The sequence below is a fragment of the Protopterus annectens genome, chromosome 4.part1 (assembly GCF_019279795.1).
Source record: "Protopterus annectens isolate FY-2018-M chromosome 4.part1, PAN1.0, whole genome shotgun sequence".
Taxonomy (NCBI): Eukaryota; Metazoa; Chordata; order Ceratodontiformes; family Protopteridae; genus Protopterus; species Protopterus annectens.
This window is the reverse complement of record NC_056734.1, coordinates 432,514,719-432,537,182: the sequence shown is the minus strand read 5'-3', so window position 1 is coordinate 432,537,182 and position 22,464 is coordinate 432,514,719. Positions and strand designations below refer to the sequence as shown.

At 35.8% G+C, this 22,464-nt stretch overlaps 1 protein-coding gene across 1 annotated transcript in view; it reads left to right on the top strand.

Annotated features, from left to right (window-relative positions):
- LOC122800900 (neuronal tyrosine-phosphorylated phosphoinositide-3-kinase adapter 2-like) overlaps positions 1-22,081 on the top strand; it is a 394,493-nt gene extending 372,412 nt beyond the window's left edge. Inside the window, exon 3 of the mRNA XM_044070243.1 lies at positions 15,555-22,081. Coding sequence (XP_043926178.1) covers positions 15,555-15,782 — 228 coding nt within the window. The 3' untranslated portion in view covers positions 15,783-22,081. The remainder of the gene's footprint in view (positions 1-15,554) is intronic.
- The last annotated feature ends 383 nt before the right edge of the window (positions 22,082-22,464 follow it).

Sequence of the window (22,464 nt, the reverse complement as noted above, 5' to 3'; positions counted from 1 at the left end):
GGTGTTTGTGCATTGGGCTGTAAAATGTAAAAATAAAATCCAAATAATCATTGTATTAGTAAAGCAGTATGCACACATTAGTGTTTATGGTAAATGGGCGAAATAGCCAGGTAATGGGACATTTGAATGGCTGCAGGGGGACTCTGGTGCCATATTTTGGCTGTCCGTTCTTCAGTTTGCAATTGAAAGTTAGTATCCCACAATCCCATTGGAGTGGGCGAGGTTACATAATTATGTATGCAAGTTTTTGTGAATCAGCATACACATTTGTATCTATTTTTCATGGGCCTTGTCCAGATTTTTGATGTTTTCAGGTTGAGAGGTATGTGCAGTCTCTTTTTTAGATAGTGCCCCCACTAGACAAGCTATACTTGGTGAGGTATACAGTTATGCACTTAGTGAGGCACCACTTTCCCATTCCTTGCTTGATTACACCTGGCCATTTGTAATTTCCTTGCTTGATTACACCTGGCCATTTGTAATTTCCTTGCTTTATTACACCTGGCCATTTGTAATTTCCTTGCTTTATTACACCCTGCTATTTGTAATTTTGATTGCAGTGTTTTCTTTGATGTTAAGTATTTGGAAGAATTATATGCAAAGCAGTCTATATGATGAAGAATGTGATAGTATTTTATTGTCTTGTGGGAGAATATTCTGGATTTGGTATTCACATATTTTAAAAGACTAAATTTTGGCATCATTCTCCTATAGTTGGCTAAGTAGGGAATGGGAGAAGGTAACCTCTGACAGTATATTTTTTCCCACCCAACAACTACTTTTGTAAGATCTGGACATGCCTAGAAAGTGAAAAAAAAACTGTGGTCTGGTCTGGAGCTCATATAATAGTATCCTCTGCCACATGAAAGCCCATTCCACTTCTTTTGGATATAAAGTTTTGGTTACCGGGAATATGTTCTGCTGAGATACATCTTCATCAAGACCTATACAAATGACTTGTATTACTCTCTTTAACTAAAACAGCCCTGATCTAATATTGGCAGTAATTCATTACTGTCATTACAAGGGCATTGGATTGTTAAATTGCACAGTTTAAAGAAGCACAGATTGATCAATGTTCTATACACAATTTTAATGAGTATTTTAGTATCTTCATAAGGTGTTGGGTTTTAACTGCTGTATGTAGTTTTGAAAGATTGTTTTCTTTAGTTTTTATTATATGTGTATGTGTGTGTATATATATATATATATATATATATATATATATATATATATATATATATACATATACTCATACATGCAGATATACATATTCATACACATATATGTATACATATATAGTAGTAGGATGTAGAACATGGGACAGGTGAAGAAGCAAGGGCATCAGACCTGAAGCCAAAGTAACCACACCTGCAGAGAAGGTTAAGGAGAAGAGATTGCAGTGGTCTGGTCATCAATGTAGGTGTGTAGAAGACGATTTGGTAAAGCAAATGTGAGAGAGAAGGAGAGGAAGAAGGCAAGAGTAGATAAAGACATCCTGCAAGCAGATGACTGGACTGTGGGACATAAGACTAGCAATGAGTGGGTATGACTTTCAATGAGGAGAGTGACACTGAATTGATAGAGTGATAGCAGTTATCATGGCACCCCAACTCCAAGTAAAAAATGGGAAAAATCAGGAGGAAGGTGATAACTTGCATGCCTCATACCATGGATGCAATGGTTTGCTTATTCATCTTCATGGAAATCAGGAGAAAACTGTAGAAGTTGTCTCACTGGGCAAATATAGACCTAGAAAATGTAACGATGGCAGAGCTTTTGCATAGTTCTCTCTCCTTATCTGTAAATGTATGGATATAATGTAGGAACACACACACACAAAGCAGCATGTGTTGATTTTTTGTGTACTACATAAAACCTTTCAAGCTGTGGCACCGTATGTACAGTGTCATTTCCTGATGCTGTGAGTTTTTACAAATGTCCTTGATTTTTTTCTTACATCCCAAAGATGTGACAATAACTTAACTTGGAATGCTCTGAATTATCACAAGCGTGAGTGCATGTGAATATTTGTATTGTACAACGGACTGCTGTGCTGTCAAAAGACTGGTTTTTGGCTTTGTGTCTGCTGGTGCTTGGGACAGCAACCAGCTCGCCTGTAGGAGATAAGGCAAGTAACACGGATTGAGCAGAGTGTAATTAACTAGCTAGGCACCCTGTACAGCCTCAGTATAACCTTTATTTCAGGTTGCAGCACAAGAAGCAAGCTCTGACCTTAATGTGTGGCTTTATTAAAAACCCCAGCCTAGTTCTAAGACAACATGCTATATATCTATCATTTGGCAGACACTCTTTGAAAAAGTATATTCAGAAAATTAAAAATATCAAAGCCATAGCCATACATAGACGTCACCTCCTCATGCCATCTTGTTCATGTGTACTAAGCCTAACCATAACCCTAACACTACAGCTACCCCTAACCCTGCACATTGCATTGCTAAAAACCCTTTTGCTAAAAATACCAATATGCAAGACAAAAGGACAGCGAACACAGACAACACAAGCCATACAAAACACTGACTGTATCCCTTTGCCTAGCACTTACTCTAATCCTAGCTTGTGAACAGAGGCCCAGGGAGAAAAGCTCCACAGTAAAATAAACAGACAGTAGTTACATTGGATTACATAGCGATTAACAATTTAACATAGACATTACTTACAACATATTTACAGATGAAGAACTTAGTACATCAGTAGACAACTAGAATCTTTATCTGTGAAGTACATAACAGGCATTAACAAATGTAACAATGAGAAGTTGCTGCTGTATAATAAGTACTAGGCTTATGAGCATCTGAGCTTGCTATCATCAAGGTAGTTAGTGGAGGTGAAAGAAAGGTAGTAGTTGGATTGGGTGGATGATATTAGAGTGGGAGTTGCAGGGGCATAGCCAGCATGTTTTTAGGTGCGCTTTTAATAAAGTTTTGAAGTTGGTGCATGATGGTACAGAGGTAATTGTGGGTGGGAGTGAGTTCCATAATTTGGCTATGGCGCAAGAGAATAGTGCTTTACCAACAGAGTTATTGGCTTTAGTGATCTGCAAGTGATTTTTGTTGCTGGATCTTAGTGGTCTGGTGATGCGATAGGGTTGGAGTAGATTCTGGAGGGATGGGACATTTAGTGGATGGTTTACTAGTTTGTGGGCGAGTGAGAATTGATACCACTGAAGGAGGTGAGGGAGTTCAAGCCAGCCCAGTTCAGCAAGTGAGAGACAGTGGTGACTACGGTAGGATGCCCTGTGGAATTTGGTGATTTTGTTGTAGCAGGTCTCTAGCTTGTTTAGATCACATTGCCTTAGGTTGGTATATATTGGAGAGGCATAAAGTAGGGTGGAGATAAGGTGGGAATTTGCTATTGAAATCTTTGCTGCTTTGGTGAGAAATTGTTTATTTCTGTATAACGCTCCTAGTTTTTTGTGGACTTTTTTTATGGTCATGGATATGTGAATGTCAAATTTTAATTTATTGTCTATTTCCACTCCTAGCAATTTGGTGTGTTCAGTTGGGTATATAGTGGTGTTGTCTTTTGCTGTGATGTTAAAGTGAGAGTTGTTTTGAGTATGTTTGGTGGGTTGGAAGATGAGTACTTTAGTTTTGTTTGGGTTGAGTATTAATTGGTCATCGGATAACCATATTTCAACAGAGGAAAAGGCTTCCTGTGTGACTTTTTGCAGTTTGGGTAGGGACTGGGCTGAGCAGATGATGGTCGAGTCATCTGCGTATTGGATGAGTGTGCCATGTTTGGTGGCAGAGGCTAGATTATTGGTGTAAACAGAGAAGAGTAGGGATATTCACATATTCACAACCACCACTTTTTCATTCAATAATTAATTTTCCTGCACACTCCTGTTTACCTACACTACATACAATTAAATTTAACCATATGTGATTCACTCAAATGAGCATTCATTAATTTGTGCGTTCTCTCTTTTTTACAACTCCAAAAACTTTCTCCCAAATGTATATTTCTACTTTTTGAGTTACACCTATATATAGATATACTTAAATAATTCAAAATCATTCACTGTGAAAGCATGCCTACTATTTCAACCAGAGTGAATACTCACTCACAGGAAATTGTTGTATTGACAATCATAGGGAAAATACTTTTCAGTATTGGACATTAGAAGGGATACAATATGACATGTAAACTTCCATTAGAATGTTTTTGCAGAGAGGCAAGTCCCTGAATGCACAGAATTTGCTCTCCATAGCTTCATAGATTTAAATACAATATCTTCAAGACAGCAGAATCTTGGAAAAGCTAAAATACTTATTCTTACTTGTCCAAGATTAGGCAGTCTTGGATTTGTTTTATTAAAGTTTGTGAATTTGGGGTGTAGGGAGTTCCCCACTCTGCAAAGACATTTTTTTCTTGCATCTCTAAAATCTATAAACTGATGATTTTGAACCTTTTCACCATCCTGACTATAGCCTATGCCTTTGCTCCGAATGAAAGACCCAATCATAATTCTTTGTAGTCCAAGGAGCTTAACCTATTCCCATGTTCTATAAAATGTAGAGAAAAAAATTAGGAGAACTGTGTTTTACAGTTCTGCCAGCTATAAAAGATATCAGCCACTACAGCATGACTGTGAGAAGCACAACAATCTTTAAAACAAGTTAAAAAAATGTTTAAATTGGCAAAAAAAAAAAAAGCAAAAAAGACTGAATGAAGTATATAATGTTTTAAAGCATTTTTTGGTTCTTGCCACTGCTGGTGGTAACTGCTGACGATTGTTAATGCACAACTGAGAGACTCATGCTTATCAAGTCTGTTTTTCTGATTTCAGAGCATAATTATGATGTATAATGCCATATAGTTAATGAAATGCTACATCTGGGATTATAATGCTGTCCTTTACACACAAGGACATTGGAAAGTTCTGGTTACAGCAGTTTGCTGGCACTGATAGTGCTTTCAAATCGCTTATCTTTCTGTTTAAGGACTACCTTATGTTTTTCCTTGTAGTTACCTAACAGTGTTCCAGTCTGTCATAAAGATTGTTTATCCTCGTGCAGAATTCTGAAATGCATCTGTGTTACATATCAGCCTTTCCGTGACCAACATTCATGCTCTCATTGTTGTGTTAAACAGGCATAAAATGCAGTAATCCTGTATTATAGATTTAGGGAAAGATATGGAAGGAAAGCTAATTAAAGGAAATACAGATCATCTAGCGTTTAGATATCTTTCATTTTTTTTTAAAAGCATGTATTTATGTGGTGTGTTTACCTGAAGGTTGTTACCACTAAAAAAGGCAATTTGGAACAAAAAAAAAAACAATTAACATACTTTCAATAAGAAGTAATTTATTTAATACTTGAACTTGAGAGTGACTCTGCTTACGGTGCTTATGTATTCAATGTATTTTTAGTGCCTTAAAAACATTTTTTTCACCTATGGAAGGAATGAGTTTACGTCACTAAAGTTATTTTTTGTAAGATCAGTACAAAAGCCTGTAGTTAATATTGTATATCTTTATAATCGGGTATAATACCTATGACACTAATGCTTCAATCATGCAGTGTACTAGCAGGGACTGAATGAATCAAATAAAGGACTATATGGAGAAGCTTGTTAGCAGTACATTGATTTAAATTACAGGGCACTATTTCCAGATTTGATAAAAAAAATTGCCAAATGTTTCCATAACTTTACTAATTTAAAATATTTAAGAACTTTTTTTATTGCCATCCATGGGATCCTATCTTATGAACTGCTGCACTGTTATGGTCCTATTCTATTTTGATAGGTGATTTCATAATTCATCTGCAAAATGGCCACACAATTGTTGAATGACTCCTTATGACTGAATGATGCAGTGACAGCATTGCAGTTTATCAGGAGGCACTACAAGATTAATACAGTTAATGCTTTTGAAATAAAGGATTATGAGTGGGTGACCATAACTGCTTCATTATGTGGTCAAGACATGGATACCAAAAAATTCACCTCAAAGAGAATCTTGCCATCCATGTTAAGAGCACATAACACAGGGTGACGATCTGATGACCTGATCATAATTCTTTGTAGTGAATGGAGAGTTAAATTCTCCATGTACTACAAATTAACCAAAAGAAACATTAAATAAAAAACACACAATGTGTAATTCTGGCTTTGAAAGCCAGTGAAGCAGTGGGGGAGTGGTTGATGTCTTACATATTCCCCGTGTAAGGGAAATCATTTCATTAAAAACACTTTGTCCACTTCAGCAGACAAGCAGGGAGAAATGGGAGTTGAAACAAAGCTGTTTCATTCGTTGCTTCTTCTGCTGTTTACTGATCAGTGCTAGCCGCTTTTAGTGCAGCTGTGGTGTTAACAATAACTAGGGGGTACTTAACAGTTATTAAGCACCCATCTAAGCATTGTTAAGGTCAGGTCTTGTGCCATAGCAGTTCTAAACCTGAATACAATATAGCCATTTTTTGGTGCAATGATGGTGCTCCATGCACTACAAAAGAGTTACAACTGCCAAGTCTATAAGTTATATATAACTTCTGAAACTACTCATTAGTTTGACTAGCCTTATTTGCAAAGCTATGGAAAGAATTATCTTGGAAATTATCAGTAAGGACATATGAGACCTCCAGACATTGCATCCATCACAGTTTGACTTTGTCAAAGGAAGAAAATGCTTAATGAATCTGGTGGACTTCTCTGAAAAAGTCACTAAAGCCATGGATGAGAGCAGGGGTGTAGCCAGCAAATTCCATTTTGTACTCACAATCTCTTTTTTACTGTTCCCCAACTCGTGTAGCATTTAAAACAATGTACATAACTTTCAAAATGTTGCATCCCAAATGTACACATAATTTTCAATGTTTTCCTCTAAACCGAGTGGTTTTGTTTTAAATTAGCAATCCGGTATATAAGCAACTTATTCACCTATTGTTAGAGGCATTACTTGAGATATTTGTAGACATAATATAGCCTGAAAAAAGCTAAAATGTTTCTGAGTGATGCAAAGAAAAAATGTGCTCTCTAGAGTACAAAGTGTATGCTTAGCTACACCCTTGGATGAGAGAAATACTGTGCATACTGTTTACCTAGATCTGGCCAAGGCATTTGATACAATACCCCAGTTGGGCATTGTCAACAAACTTATATAACTAGGTATAAACCTCTTTATAACACATTGGATAGCTAGCTGGCTCACTAATAGGACCCAAGAGGTTAGAATCAGTGAGGCCACCTCCACAAAGAAACCAGTCACCAGTGGAGTCTCCTAGGGCTGTATGCTAGGCCCACTCCTCTTTGGTATCTAATTCTCAGATGACAAAGCCAGTGTCAAAGGCCTCTGGCTTATAAAGTTTGCATCTGATTGAAAACTGGGAGCAGTCTCAGAATCCCCCAAGACAGGAACACCCTTCAGAAAGGTCTAATACAGGCAAGCACTTGGTGCCAAAGCCATGGCTTAACATGCAGTACCAAGAAATGCATTATAGTACCTTTTGGGAAGTCTGCCATCCTGGGTAACTGCATCATCAATAAAACAGGTATATATGATTAGACCGAAAGATCACAACAGCGAATGTATGTACATCGACACATTTACGTCAATGTACATACAGAGCGAAACACCTAAACAGCGAAAACCGGAACGCCGAACGTGTTTCATCATCATAATGCGCCACACAGGTAGGTGAAATCTAAACTAAAATATTAAATTAATTAACTTTTGCAGGGGGGCAAGCCCCCCTGCACCCCCACACCCCACTACTTAAATATACCAACTCTGAGACCCACTACAGTGGGGAAAATTATATATTTCCTTATCCCCACCATCATGCTGCTAGCTATGAAACACATTCGGCGTTCCGGTTTTCGCTATTTAGGTGTTTCGCTCTGTATGTACATCGACATAAATGTGTCAATGTACATACATTCACTGTTGTGATCTTTCGGTCTAGTCATATAGACCCCAATAAAACACCCTTAAAGGTTGATTCACTAGTCAGGGATTTGGGAACTTATGTAGATAATAACCTGGCCTTCGACCAACATGTGTCAAAGCTAGTAAGAAAATCCTTCTATGTTGCTCAACTTGTATGTAAGAGCATGGCATCCAGGTCCAGAGTGGTCATCATACCACTGTGCTCAGCCCTCATCAAGCCGATCATATTGTATAATGCCCCCTTCTGTATGTACTTGGTCAGACAAATGCAGCAACTGGAATGTCCACAAAGATTCCTTTAAAAAGAATACAGGGGCATAAACATAATGTCCTATGCTGATTGCCTCAAAGCGCTGTTTATTTACTCTGTATCATACAGACTTTTAAGAGGTGATTTTTGACAGGCATACAAGGCATTCCTGGACCTTATTTTGATGAATATTTTGAACATCTGCAAAACAAACAATGTCACTGCTACTAGGATAAAAGACCCTAAATTTTGCTTGCAACATCACTAGGACATATTGGAAAGACAGATATTTTTCTCACTGAATTCATGGTGAATCAAAATTCCTCCCTAACCCTATTTAAGCACATTTTGGACCAACAGGTGAATAATTAGAAATTCACTCCCTCATCTGGCTCCTATGTCCATGCTAGACAGAGGCAGTCAGTAAATCACCCCCTGTAAATCAAATATAAAGCAAATGTGGGTGTCACATTTGGGTTGCCTGGCTAGGTGTTTAAGGGCCGTAATGGTTATTAACCTAGTATAAACCTATGAACCTGTGAATACCTGAATGATGTTTTTAGCAGTTTATAGTATTTTGATTGGAAAAAAATCTCTTTTAATTTATATAATATTATGAATACAGCAACGGTCATACACAAAATCAAACAGAAATCTACTTTCTATCCCAGAAGTATGTCTACCTTTTGGAAGGCTATTTAAGTTAAGGTATAAGTTAATTGGCTAGCCAACTGACAATGAAGATGATCAGGAACCTAAGGCACCTCACCCAGTACTGGTGGGATATTAAAAATATCCATGATTAAGTAGATTTTCTCCACATTTTCACAATGAAAGTTTATGATTCTCAATTCATTCATCCAGACAGGTTTTAACATTTGTTAGGGAAATACATTGATTGATAGGTAATGGTAGCCCATTCCAGAAACAGGGAAACATTGGGCAGGTGTCTGTTATGCCACCATGCATTACTGATGTGGTTGAAATGGTTTAATTCTCTAGAACGCATGTTTCTTTTACAACTGATTCTATTTAGCTGAAAAAGTTCAAAGAGTGCTGGTCATTCATAGCATGGAAGGCAAGCAGAGATCATACCTTAGGAGTCTGTATGACACTGAGTGGAGGTGTAGGGCTTTTAGTGTATCAGAGCAACTAACAGCACTGAAATCTGAGATCTTTTTCATGAAAAAATGTAGAGCAGTCTCAAGATGGTTTAGGTGTTTAGAGAGGAGCATGAAGAAGGGTGTATTATATTCAAAGACGGGCCTAATAAGGGATGATAAAGAAGGACTATAACTTCTTTGGACCTTGACAAGATACTGTGAAGAATAAGGCATTCAAAGTAGAAGGACTTTGCAACCACCACAGCTCCTGATGACTGTGCAATATTTTAGTAGAATGTTATTTATATGGTAAGCAGTAGTGATGTTAAATTTACCAAACAAATCTGTGCTGCACTTCTTGGGGTTGAGGGTACACCCATGATTATTACACAACACATTTATTTGGCCCAGCACTTGCAGAAGAACTTCAGTACTGGAATGGGATTTGATAACTAACACCCATTTTGTAAGCATCAGTAAAATTGGTTATCAATATTCTTTTCATATAATGCTTAATGTTTCAGACATACATACCAAATAAGATGTATAAGTAGCCTGTGGAATAGAACTGGAGATATGTATGGGTAAATGCTAACATGAAAGAGTACGTCAATAATCCCAGCATGGTGGACAGAGTCAAAGACCTTGGCAATTTCCAAATAACAATTGTGGACTGTATACTCCTTATCTATGGCCTCAACAACCCTTTCAAAGAACTTGTCCAGGATGAATAGGCATGAGCTGCCTTTTAAAAAGCCAAACTGATGAGTATCCAGGGATATTAGGTCACATATATCATTGGTTATTAGCTCAGCTATAAAGCATTGCATACCATTGCAAATAATAACAGCAAGTCTAACAGGTCAATAATTTCCAGGGACAGAAGAGGGACCACCTTTATGCAAGAACACTTGCTATTCTCCACATCCCAGGGACATAAACAGTGTGGAGACTATGGTTGAAGGGGTGATGGAGGGACCTTATGTTTCTCAACAGACATCCAGGGATATTGTCAGAACCCATGGAATTAGTTTCTTTCATTTTGGAAAGTACCAAAAGGACTTGGTTCAAATTGCACTTTGGCTAGGGTGTGAGGAGGAATGGAGTGGACAGAGCAGAGGGTGGCTGGAGTGGTGTTGGGAGAGAATTTGTCTGCAAGATCATTAGCAATGTCATTGGGGTTAGAGAAGGCAGGCCAGTTGGAGATAAGTTCAGTAGAGAGTTGTAGGTTACTTCTAAGTTTATGTGTAAGAAATGCAGAGTAAAACTCATAACCAAAAGTAGACAGTGTGTGCCACAAGTGCCACACAGAGTCCAAGTCACTAGAAGAAATCACCACCACACTCCTCGTCAGTGTATGATGTTTTATATTCGAAACACAAAGAGACTAGTCCTCAGACCAACTCCATTCTCAATACAATACATAAACAATATCTCAAAATTTGTCACAAAGTTTAGTACTTTCATCCCTAATTTAAATGAACTTCCTCAAAACAAATTAATCAAATCCCCTTTAGACAAGTAGCCTCTCCAATTATATCCTATCTACAATTTAAAGAAACCATATACTTTTTTAAAAAGCTTTCCGTCATTGTTCAAATGGGTTTAAATAGGGTTTGAAAGCAATACTGATTACATAAAGCCCTTACATTCAAATTTCGAAGGATTACATCCAATAATTGAAATGATTTATTTTGGTATAAAGACACAACCTGTTTATCCCTTAAATTGATAAATATGAAAAATTAAAAAAAAATGTAAAAAAGAGACTTAACAAAATTATCCTTCACACTTTCCTTCAAAACCAATCCTGTATTAACTAAATAAATAAACTAAAGCAAGATTTTTTTTATTATATCAACAAAAGTCTAAAAATTGCAGTGTGTCCCACTCACTTATCATAAGTGTTCATTAAACCCAGGACTAGGGGCAAGATAAATGTCCCTAAAATAACTTATAAGGTAAAAGGCAATTACAATTTTGCTGCATGCAGCATTTAAAGTGGAACTATAGAAATGTGTTTATTTAAATCTGTCAGATAGCTGGCACTTAGTCTAAGTTGCCACAGAAGTTATTTATATTATATGCTCCCCCAGTAGCTATCTTCTTAACTATCTCCAAGATACAGAATACATTTTTATAATCTGCACAGTTCTTAGAATGTTTACACAGTGCATTATTTTCTTTTCTATTAGCGATGTCATAAAGGTGCTCATAAATTCTCCTCTGAAAATTCTTTGTTTTCCCAAAATAAAAACTAGAGCAAGTTGAACATTTAGCTAAATAAACCTATCCCTTTTCTCTCACAATTACCAGGTTCAGTTTTAACTACAGTCACCTTCTCTCCCCCTATACTGCAACTCTCATCCACATAAATATTGAGACATTGTCCAAAAAAAACACACTTTCGAGTACCTCCTTCTAATGTCTTCTCATAATATTAATTTTTAGTAGACTTAATCATTCTTTTGATATTATATGCTATCTTAAAAATAAAATGTGGTTTGTTGCCCACTATTTCAGAAATCAGAGCATTAGCTTTAAAAATAATCCAGTTTTTCATAATAATATCTTTAACTTGGGTACCCCCAGTGTTATGCTGTATTGTAAGTGTTCTCTCAAAACATTTATTTTTACTGGAACTGTCTACCCTCAATAAGTTGTTTTGCAAGCTCCCATGTGCTAGCCCTACCTCCTAATGTTGGTGGGAGGTTGATCTTCCTTTTTTCTATAATTTCTTTCATAATCTCCCAACCTACTTTCTAGATTAACCTCATTTCAAGAACATCTTACTCAATGTCTTACATTCTGATTTGAATATGTTGTCATCTGAGATCATCCATGTCAAGCAAATGAATTGGCCCTTCACTACACCCTTCTTTAACTTAAATGGGTGGGAACTGTCAAAATGTAAATAGCTATTGCTGAATGTTGACGTCCTCTATTTATTTGAAATAAAACTATCATTCCTCTTAAGGGTTTTCATGTCCAGATGACTAATATTACAGCTATCAAAATAATAAGCACATTTCAAAAATCTGTAGTATTGTTAATATATGTCACAAATCCTTGGCTACCATCTACCGGGGCTTTCCATAGAATAAATATGTTATTCAGGTATCTCAAGTATAAAGGCCAAATATGAGAATACTGTGAACTAAAAAAACATTTTTCTCCCAAGGATACATTACAAAATTCACACATATGGATTGTGACAAAAGGAGATACTGCCAGCCCAGCTAGCTGGAATTATGTTAATAATTATATGTCATCAGTGAATATCGAAATGATTTATACAATGTGCTTGTGTTGCAAATGTATTAGAAGTGTATGTCATGTGTATATCAAACTGCTTGTACAGATGTTTTTGTTGAAAAGGGTATTTGCAGAGTGCTGTTTGAAATATAACTATAGTGTGCCCTGTTGGAAAAGAACAGAAATGTACATGCACTATTGTAACTGTTTAAATTTGTATATTTTAACAGTGAAAATTGGGATACAGGAGGTTAACCTCAGTCTAGTACATTTTAGAAACAACAACTGAAATTAAATTACTTTATGACTAGGCCATAAAAGATGGTATCTTTCAGTTTTCAATACAGCAAGAGACACAATGTCTGTACTAAGAAACTTTCTATATTGTCTTTAGGGTGAAGTAATTACTAGCCTTGAAAGCATGAAGGAATGCAATGTTTTATGACTTCCAGCATCTGCCAGAGATCTGAGAAGAAGCCCTAATCTGTATATTTTTACAGGTGGATGATAAATACTGCCAACTTCATCAAAGTTTGGCCTGGGAACTAGCAGTCAGATGACAAGAAATTATGTCATTCTGCAAGTTATCCCAGCAGTAATATTTGAGAAGTCTCTTGGTGAGACAGAGTATTCTGCATTCTGTCTTGGACCTGACCACAGCTAGAGGATCCAGTCACCACATCTGTCTTGCTCTGTTAGTAAGTTCTTAGATTATAGTAATTCTCTTAGATACAGCCAAGAATATAGTAAAGTTTAGTTTAGATATTTTCTTTATTTATTTGAAACTGCCCTACAATGTTGTTTTAAATATTTCCTGTGGTTTTGTACTCTGATGTCACTGTGAATATATATTTAGTATTGTCTTGTTCTTTTATTATTTATTATTAAATATATTTACACATTTCATTGTAGCTGATCTATGTAGAGATATTTAAGTTTTGAGAGTTCTTGCATATTTATTTGGTGACACTGTGTGGGCCACTCCTAATAGCCTTGCTCAAACTACCATTTATGTTAATATTAATATTACACAGTAAGACTGGACACCCTTTGTTAAGAACCTTAAAGTAGCTGATAAGGTGTTGACCAGTGGGAGTGGTAATTACTTTATAGTCTGGCCAGAAGGGGGCATAGCTAGTAAATCTATGTCAGCCTCTCCCAGGTATGTAAATCAAACCTGAGAGTGTGTGTGTGTGTGTGTGTGTGTGTGTGTGTGTGTGTGTGTGTGTGTGTGTGTGTGTGTGTCAGCTACTTGGGCAGGGACACAAAGCTCTGGTTGGACAGAGAGAATGCTGTTGGTCTTGGCTTGGTCACTTGGCTGAATCTTAATTCTGTACCTGTGCCAGTGGGGAGTCTTATGGGGGATCTGGAGAAAGAGGGAGAAACCAGCCCCGGACTGACTGTGGTCTCTGTGTGCTCTTAAGGAAAATTGCACTTGATGCATAGATCTGCATCTGGAGATACTGGGTGTGTACTTGTCATCCTCCCAGTTTATGTCCCCCACTGGTGCCAGTGGTGAGGATTGAGGCTCCTTGATTACTGGTGCAGTATCACATGGGTGTAGAGGCTGCTCCCATAGAGTCACCTTTCATTTGTTTTTGCATGTCCCCTTCAAAACAAAGTTGTTTTCCAAAATAACCTCCATGCATTCCATTAAAAAATCTTATCTCCCTACTATTCAAGAATTTCAAGTCTATCAAGGCTTCATTAAATAATGTTAACCCTTCAATAAGGGGGATGGATGTGAAGAGGTCAACTACATTTATGGTTAAAAAAATAAAGAATTTAAATTAGTGTATGTTACCCTTTGAAATTTGAATGTAAGGGCTTTATGTAATTTGTGTTGCTTTTGAACACTACATAACCTATTTGGACAATGAGTGAAAGCTTTTAAAAAAAGGCACTGTTTCTTTAAATTGTAGGTTGGATCTAATTGGAGAGGCTATTTAAATGTCTTGAGTGGGCATGATTAATTTGTTCTGAGGAAATCCATTTAAATTTAGGAATGAAAGCACTAAACTTTGTGACAAATTTTGAGATGTTGTGTATGCATTATGTTGTGATGGGAGCTAGTCATTTTTAATGAGGATTGTTCTCTTTGTGGTTCGAATATTAAACATCATTCATGGACCAGGAATGTGGTGGTGATTTCTACTGACATGGGCTTTCTGTTTTACACAAAATACATATGCCATGTCAGATGTGCAGTAAGACATTTGAGAGCATGGATGGTTCAGGTATTGCCACATGAGCAAGGTTTGTAAGGCTTTTGCACTTTATGTGCAGGCATCGCATTGTCTCTGTGCCCTTAGGTGTACATGTGTTAAAACAGGCCATTTTGCTTGTTTTATGATTTGTGATACATATCAAGATGCTTGTTTTGTGCATTGATATCATTTTATTTTCAGTACCATTCTCTGTCTTTATCTTTGCTTTGGGTCACAGCTGGATATCGCTAGAGGCTAGGTCCTACATATAGGGTTGCTGTACTGTAAAGCTACTGTTTGCTCTTTCTGTTTCACTGAATACAAGGACTATGCCCTTACATACACCTATATGTTGTCTTTAATGTTAAGGGTGTAGATGTTAGGTTTATGTAAAAGCTGTGCTTTTCTTCATTTTTATAAATGCATTATGTGATTTTGGCGTCTTGTAAATGGATGTGCATTCAACATCAGCCACCCCCTACCCTCAAAAAATGTCCAGCTGCTCCTGGAAAGAGTAGATGTTGCCAAGCTAGTAATTGCTGTACAATGTTGAACCCTTGTACCTGAGAATGAAAAGGAAGAAGGAGGAGTGAATTAAGACTACTTAAATATTAAGTTTGGAAGAATAATTTGCTCTCGTAGCTTGCTACATACGTCTTCACAAATAAACTGTTGTTAATATTGTGATGGCTTTCTTAAGTGATGATGATATATACATATATATATATATATATATATAGAGAGAGAGAGAGAGAGAGTGATTCTTATGATCATAATAAGACATTAATAGCAAATTAATTGTTATTTTTATTTGCTGACAGGTAACATATATGCAGTGGATATATGGTGACAACACAATGCTGGAAATGATTGAGAAGAAACGATGTTTGTGCAAGGAGATAAAAGCTCGGCAGACAACAGAAAAAGGACTTTGTAAACAGGACAGTATGCCCATTTTGCCAAGCTGGAAGAAAAATGCTGGCTCAAAAAAGTACAGCTCGGCTCCTTATACGAAACAACAAACTGTGTTCTGGGATACTGCTATATAATTTGAATGCTTGACCTGAGGTTACATTTTCCGAAATACTGTAGTGGTATTTGAATTCACTAACAGAACTAAGTGACAACTGATAAAGAGCTGTTTACTGACACTTGATTCAGTGTTACTCATAAGATTAACAGCCAGTCAACAACAACAACAAAAAAAAGAAGAAAAAGAAAATTATATGTACACCCTCTGTCCTGTAAGATACAACTTCTCAAGTTGACAGTGACTTATAGAGTATGATTATTAGTGGATCAGGTTTCAAAGATCATAAGGCAGTTCATTTGGTTGACTTAAACAATTAAAATAAATCTAGTGCTGGAATACCCTGCAGGACCAAATAATGGAGTAACCAGCTATAGCAGTCAATACAGTTGCTTGCTGGGTTTGCTGTAGTTGTGTAGTTTCTATAGGATTTTTGTATATGGAATATTGGCAGTGAAGATGTACATATACAGTACGTGAATAGACGAGTTCTAATTCAGAATTAATTTTAAATACAGTTTTATATAATAAAATATATTGCATATTGCAGTTATACTTCTAAAAATTGTTTTAATTGTAATTCTTATATGGCTTTAATTTGTGTCAAAGTGACACAGTGATTTTTTTAAAGTAGAATTTGCTATTTCTTTGCCTTTGACTTTAGACTGTCTTTAATATGTTAACACACTTTATTCTGGTGTCTAAAATACAATCTGTTGCCTCATGTCAGCATTTCAAAATTAAATCCTGTTTTCTAGGAAGATTCATTAAGACGGGCAAATGTTTTTGTTTAATATCATTTTCTTCTACACGTCATTAACTCTTGAAGTCACCTGAGGAAAAAAACAATATAAAACAGCCTATTTAAAAGCTCTTTGATTTTCACTCATGGTATGCAGCATACATGTTTTGAATTACTTGTTTAATTTATCAGTTCTAGTAATATGACCTAATTATTCAGCACTGCATCAGGAATGCAAGTGTTCAACTGCTTTTACATTTTTGAAAATTTAGAAAACATGACTTGGCTTCTTAAAAGCCCTGACTGTTGAGAACATATTTAGAGAATGGACGGGTGTACTATGTTGTTAATTTAACAGCTTCAAGAAAAGTAGTTTTTAGGTTCTTTCACGTATACTACCTAATACAAATACAACTCAACCTGCCACTCAAAATGAAACTGTGAGCTGATAATATGGCTGCAGGCAATATCAGTAGTGCTGGACTCACAAGACAGCTTGTGTGTTGAAACAGCAAATATGAGGATACTTAAAGCCTTCAAAAAAAGCTTGGGCATGCATCACTTAATAGGTATTACAGGGTATGCTTTGTAAAGAAGTAAGGGGTAGGCTTGTTTTAATGTTTGTTTTGAGAGCACATTTGTTACTCCTAAAAGGGTGTAGGATTGTGATAGTCGTTATACTGTTGTATTAAAGTTAAGCAAACATGATGGCATTTTATAAACTAGTCACCTGCAAAAAAAAATAGCACTTAACACCATTTATAAATATTTGTTCAAAACAGTTATATATTTGTACTATAAAATATAACATATGCTTGTTTTAATATTTTCTGTCTCTCAAATATGTCTATGTTTAGCAGCCCCCACTTCCCAGCTTTCATTTCATTACTTCATATTTTCTGTCACTAAAGGAACGTGTTTATACTGAGTCATTCCTCAATGAATTTTTGAACATCTGGTGGTTACTTCAGACATTCTGTGTAGAATTAGGCAGTATGTAACCAATAATGACCAAGTGAATGTACTGAGAAGCTGAAGTTTCTGATATCCAAGAATGCTGTATAATAGTCTGCTAAATGAATTTATGGAATAATTGCTCCTGTTCATTTAAAATTAATATGACACCATGGTAAGGCAGACACACAAATGGCAGAAAGGGTACAATATATATCAGAAGTGAAATAAATAAAGTAACTTTTTAAAATAATTCAAAAGTCCATGATAGATGCAATTTACATAATGTCATAAAACAGAGCATCAATAGTTAATAATATTTTGCTTTGAAAAATAAATTGCAACTGTTTTTGCAGCTTTGACAAAAATACATTTTTCACTCCTGATATTACAGTTTTGTATCCCCTCCCCCCAGTAATCTTTACCCCAGTGCCCCCTATCCATCACTAGGTCTGTCACCTTCTCCTTATATCCTTGACTTAAATCAAATTCCAGGTTGAAACCAGTGTGGAACTTATGGGCATCTTGGGGGCTCTTTCTGGCAACAGTTTCTGTGAGGGAGAGTTTTGTTATTATTATTATTATTATTATGACCTACCATCATTTTTGTCCCTCCTCCTTCTCCTGTGGTCATCTCATAATGCTGACTGAGGGCTATCTTCCTATAGGTAACCCTCCTCCCTCCATGGAACACTTAGATGAATGTTCATCACCCGGGAAAGGCACACACATCCCTGTCTGCTAGCACCTCTGACCCCCAAGAGGCTAATCAAAACTGGGTCGCCTAGACTGGAGTTACAGCTTTATCCCTTGATACCATGGCACTGATAATTCTTTTTGTCTGAAAATACATAATACAGTACACATTTATAAGCAAAGCTGGAACAGAAACCGCTGTTAATCTTTTAAGTTAATTGCTTTATCATGTACTCAAAGAATCTTCATTGCTTCATCCAAACTACTTATATCTACAGGTCCAGTAAAAATGTAAACCCATGGATCAAACAGCATTCACTACTTAACAAAGCAGCATTTCCTAAATTGTAAAAGTACCACAGTGAGATTCTGTGGTATCAGAAGTGCACTTGTTTCTTTCAATCACATATGTCTTATATATTGGAAAAATAGAGTGTTTCTATTAATTCATGCTTCCCGTTGTCATATGACTGGGTAGTCTAATACTATGCTGATGTCTCAGAATGGATCATGATTTCCTCTTCCTACTTCCTATTGTCACATGACTGGATAGTATACTACAAGGCTGATATCTCAGAATGGATGATGATTTCCTCAAAAAGATCAATGTATTAGGATATGAAATGTGGACAGATTGACTAATCTCCTGACTGTCTAAATAATTGTAATTGCCATTGCACTTAAAATGGATGTTCTTGTACCTTTTTGAAACTTCCAGCAATTTGAAATCTGTATTTGTTTTTAGATGTGGATCTACCCTAACATAAATCAGTATTATAAGTTCATTAGAGGAGATTTATAAGCATTGGCCCACTTTTAAACTGAACAACTGGTGTTGTCAAAACTATGTTCTAGAGTGAAATATGTTATGTTAGCTAAATTAGATTCTTGTCAAGACACTGAGGTCATGAACTTAGTGTTTGTGGAAATAATATTGCTATTACAAAAACACTTGATAAAAAAAATCTATTTCAGGGAGACAATCTTTTTACTTCCTACAGCCCAATAAATCTAAATACACTTAACTCTGAGGATGCTAAACCTCACAGGTAAGTGACTATACTCACTTACCTCCAAGTTTCAGTAACCTTAGCCTTAGTATTGCAGCAGTCCTCAGCAACTGCACTTTTTTCACAATGTACTAGTTTAGCAAAAGGCTGCTGTTGAGCCCACTACATGTCCTCAACTAAAAGTGATGACTATGACACAATAATTTAATGAAATCCAACAGCCTTTCCTTTTTTATGGACACTGTAATAAGTCCATCTCTCATGTCACTAGCTTGTAATATATAGTACGTTTATTTATTTCACTCAGCCTTCAAATCCCTTTGAAATGCATGTTGAAGCACCTTATCTTGAAGGTCTTGTAATCGTTTATGCTACAGATTTTTCACTGAGAAGTAAAAATGGGAAATACCTGTTCATTTTGCAATTATGTGTTGAATCCTACCTGTAGACTGCCTAATTCCACACTCATGTAACATGTTTATCTCCAAGTTAATCATTCCTAACAGTTTTTCTGAAATAATATTTATGGACTTACTGTATATTTATTTGTACTATGGCTGGTCCTGTTATTTTGCACTTACTTCAGACTTGTAAGTATATTTTTAATATTGATGTGTTATAGTGTACACAGTTTTGTTATGACGGTTTCCATGTACATCCAATCAGCTTAGTTGTTTATACTTCAAATAACCCACCCTTTCAAATATTTCAAACTGAAATGGTCTAGTGTAGTGCAGTTCTGTTTTAGTGGCACTTAATATAAATATCTGAAATGAGGAAATTATTATGACGACATGAGTGATGAGATGGTTGACATAAAGTATTGGGCTATGAGAGATAAGAAGGGTCACCGTGAATGCTAATCATTTTACTTAAATTTGTCCCTTTTTCTGAAAATTGGCCTTTTTATTGCCATAATATCCTTTCAAAAATAAACTTCATTTTCTGAATTGGCTATGTCTGCCTCCATATTTCTTTCTAGACTACATGCATAGAAAAAGACTGTTTTCACTTAATTTGGGATGTCATCTTGCTAAACGTTGACTGTTTATCATTAGTAATACTGAGGAAATATTTATAAAACAGCAAAAAAATTCAACATTCTCTATTCTTTGATTTTTATTAATGAGCAGGGAAGTATATAGCAGGGTAAACATATTAGAGGTTATCCGTTTAATATTTTCAGTTGAGCGTTACAATTTCACATGAAGGCAGATTGCAGAAGAATGAAGTCTTACATTGATATAAAAAGTTATGGCCGTAAATGTATCAAAAATTCAAACATCATCAGACTATTCACTATTTGTTCAAATGCATTTTCAAGTGGCTGTTCACACTGATTATGATGAATGGTAACACCTGCAGTGGAGGTTATACTACTGTCTGTATATTTGTGTGAGTATGAATGCATATGTATGCATATTGTGTGTCTACATGTGCATATGTGTGAGCTTGCAGTACTTGTATATTGTGAGTGAAGACCATATAAACACTAGTATCAGTGGGAGTAAATGAGATTTTTCAACAGAATGCAAGCATCAGGTTTACGTAAAGGAATGCCATTCATTAAACTCCCCTCTCTACCCAATACCATATGTCAAAACACAAAATGGAAGACAGGGCACAGGGTTGCTAGAAACCCTTAGAGACTATTCTTTTAATACCCAGCTGTAGAGCCCCTGAGAACCTATATATGCAACTCATGATGGCAGGTGCTAAATCTGTGGCTAGAGTCCCATATAGAAAAGAATACTGAAATGGTACTCAGACTTAAGAAAAAGAAAAGTTAATGCTCTGTACATTTACTTGAAATGGGAACTCACTTCCATCAGCCAGTTATCTTGAGGAGACCATGGTTCACTGTGACTGGAGTTAATGGTTCTTATGAAAAATGCCTGAAACTATTATTGCATGGATTAAATAATGTGGCTCATGGCCTTTAAACAACTAATGTAAAAAAATAAATAAAACAAATTCTATTCACAAAGAACAGCTGTGCTGTTCTAGATTATTTGATTATTTATTTGTTCTTGTTGCTGGCTTATAAATTGCATCATTCAATTTCAAATAACTATATTTTTGACCAAGGAACCAAAAATGCATTTGATTAGGTTTATGTCATTTCAGATCAAACAAGTGTGCAATGATTTATTAAATGGTATTTTATGTCATCATCTTTAAATCATGGAATAAAGATGTTTTAATTTGTATGTTATCTAATGTATATATTAATGTATACATATTGAGTATGTTACACAGATGGAAAATAGCAACAACTAAGTGGTATTCACTTTTTGTTTCAAAAGTGAGACTTTTTAAATTTATAGTGTTGATTTTGTGTAATGTGCACTGTGACTTCAAGAAAGCACAGTAAAGTCACAGTTCTTGTCTTGCACTATTAAGTGTTTACGTAGAGTTGCAATGTATACTTAATTAGCACTGTTTAGCATTCTTTGCAGATACTGAAAGGAACACATTTTTTAGCTATTTAAACTGCAGGATTTCTTAGTGGCCTATATTATTTAATTTAGATTGACAGGGATCTGATGAGGATAACTTGCATTATGTATATGAATATAATCTGTTTACTTTAGAGAGTCAGAACCTACTTTGAATATCTATTTGCAGCATACTCATGTTTAAACTTTCAGATGTCAGGTATATGCCTGTGAAAATGTCTGGCAGGTTATATACTCAGTAGAAAGAAACTTAAGTATGTAGTAACCTATGTACTTTTAGCCATTCTTATGTCTAATATACACAGACTGGCAAATTTGTATTCTCAGTTTTGTACTTCTTTTTTAAGTAAAGTGCATTGTATGTATTTTTAAAATATTTTTCTTAGATTCTTCTAAAGTAATGAGCTGTTATAAAATTGTTTTCCATTGCCTATTTACTTATTTAAATATTTATTTAATGAAAGTTGTGCTTTTTTTCTTTGTGCACTTGTGTTATTCTATTAAATAAAAGCAATAATTTCAAACAAAATGGCCTTTTTCTCATTGTTTAATGTTCTAAGTATTGTTCCAGTATCAGCAATTAAACGCATTGAACATTTTTATTTTTTGATTATGTTTCACAGTATGTAAAAGAAAAAATATATATACAGTTTATGATGCATCTATACTACGGTGGTGGTGCTGCGGTACCGTTGTCGCCTCACAGTTAGACGTTGCCCGTTCGATTCTCAGTTAGAGCGTCTTCTCTGTGGCGACATGCGTGAATGGGCGTTCCTTCATTGAAGGTTACGTGTTAGGCCCGGCAAGCCAGCACATCAAAATCTACTGCCAATCATTAGC